The following is a 1247-nucleotide window of genomic DNA, read 5'->3' as shown; positions in this document are numbered from 1 at the left end:
TTCCCTCCTTCATTCCTTCCTTCCTTCCTTCCTTCCTTCCTTCCTTCCTCTGATTATCTCAGTCCATAAAATGTCAACAGTAAAACCTCCATTATGACCTTTATCCTCTATTCTCTCTCTTTTTCTTTTTTCCCTGTCCTGTCATCTGATTGGTCAAATGTCTTATCAATCACTGATGCCAGTCTGTCTCATTCCTGATTGGTCCAGAGCTTTAGCCCATCAGAATGATGTCACACAGGTCATCTCGTCGGCCAGCTCATCCTCGTCTCGTCCCGTCCTGATTGGCTCCTCGTCGCTGTAGAGCGCGGCGGGGTCAGCCGGGGCGTTGCCGAGTAACCCGTGGCTCCCCGTGCCAAGGAGGTCGCTGGCGGCCGACTCCATCTCGTCCACCGTCATGTGACACGCATCAGCGATCTCCCGCTTGGCGAACGCTACGAACTTTGGATCCCGAGCGTAAAGGCCGAGACCCTCGGAGATCAGAACCTGCAGACGGAGGAACAAACAATCAGTGACTGAGGGAGAGTCAGGATCAATATCAGTGATCGATCAGCGTCTCCTTACCGCCTCCACCAGACTGTCCGCTGAGCCACGTTTCTCCGTGAGCTGGGCGCCGAGCTGCGAGGGAACTCTGAGGGTGGTGTACGCTCTGTATGGAGGCGGAGCTACAACACAACAACAGTCACATGACACCTAAGATAAAGATAACATTCTGGCCAAAGGTCAAAGGTCATTCTGTGAGTTTAACCTTCCTACCTGATGTCCCTGCAGGGCCTCCGTACCAGGCCGGTCTGGGTGCTGCACCTGTCACACTGACACCTGGAGGACAAACATCATGTGACTGTTAGCATGTGACTGCTATCGCTGTTAGCATGTGAACAAAAGGTTTAAAGGTTTAAAGTTCCAACATTCAGTGAATTAGTCCCCTTACCTCTTCCTGCTCCTGCCTTCTTCAACTCTCCTCCTCCTCCCCCTCCTCCTCCTCCTCCTCCCCCCCAGGGAGGGCTGCCTTCCTCCTCCACCAAGATGAGGGGAGCATAGAGGAGGCGACCACGGCGAGGACACGGGTTCGCCCAGGACGCTGAGGAGGCTGCTGAGGAGCGACCGGAAGAGTGGCGAGACTCATAACTGCTGAACGTCTGCTGAGGAGGACGAGAGGAGGGTTACTGAGGAAGAGTGTGTGTGTTACCTGTGAGTGTGTTACCTGTGTGTGTGTGTGTTACCTGTGAGTGTGTTACCTGTGTGTGTGT

General features: G+C 53.9%; 1 protein-coding gene across 1 annotated transcript in view; it reads right to left on the bottom strand.

Moving 5' to 3' along the window:
• Positions 1-26: 26 nt before the first annotated feature.
• Positions 27-1247, bottom strand: part of LOC118324138 (voltage-dependent L-type calcium channel subunit alpha-1F-like) — a gene marked incomplete at its 3' end in the record, with an annotated part of 22655 nt that continues 21434 nt past the window's right edge. The window contains 4 exon segments of the mRNA XM_035656294.1: positions 27-483; positions 562-662; positions 754-816; positions 929-1136. Coding sequence (XP_035512187.1) covers positions 220-483; positions 562-662; positions 754-816; positions 929-1136 — 636 coding nt within the window.

This window comes from Morone saxatilis, unplaced genomic scaffold (assembly GCF_004916995.1).
Source record: "Morone saxatilis isolate NCDOM2014 unplaced genomic scaffold, NCSU_SB_2.0 Contig15, whole genome shotgun sequence".
Lineage (NCBI taxonomy): Eukaryota > Metazoa > Chordata > Actinopteri > Moronidae > Morone > Morone saxatilis.
Note: the sequence above shows the minus strand (reverse complement) of the source record. Positions and strands in the feature narration are given on the sequence as shown.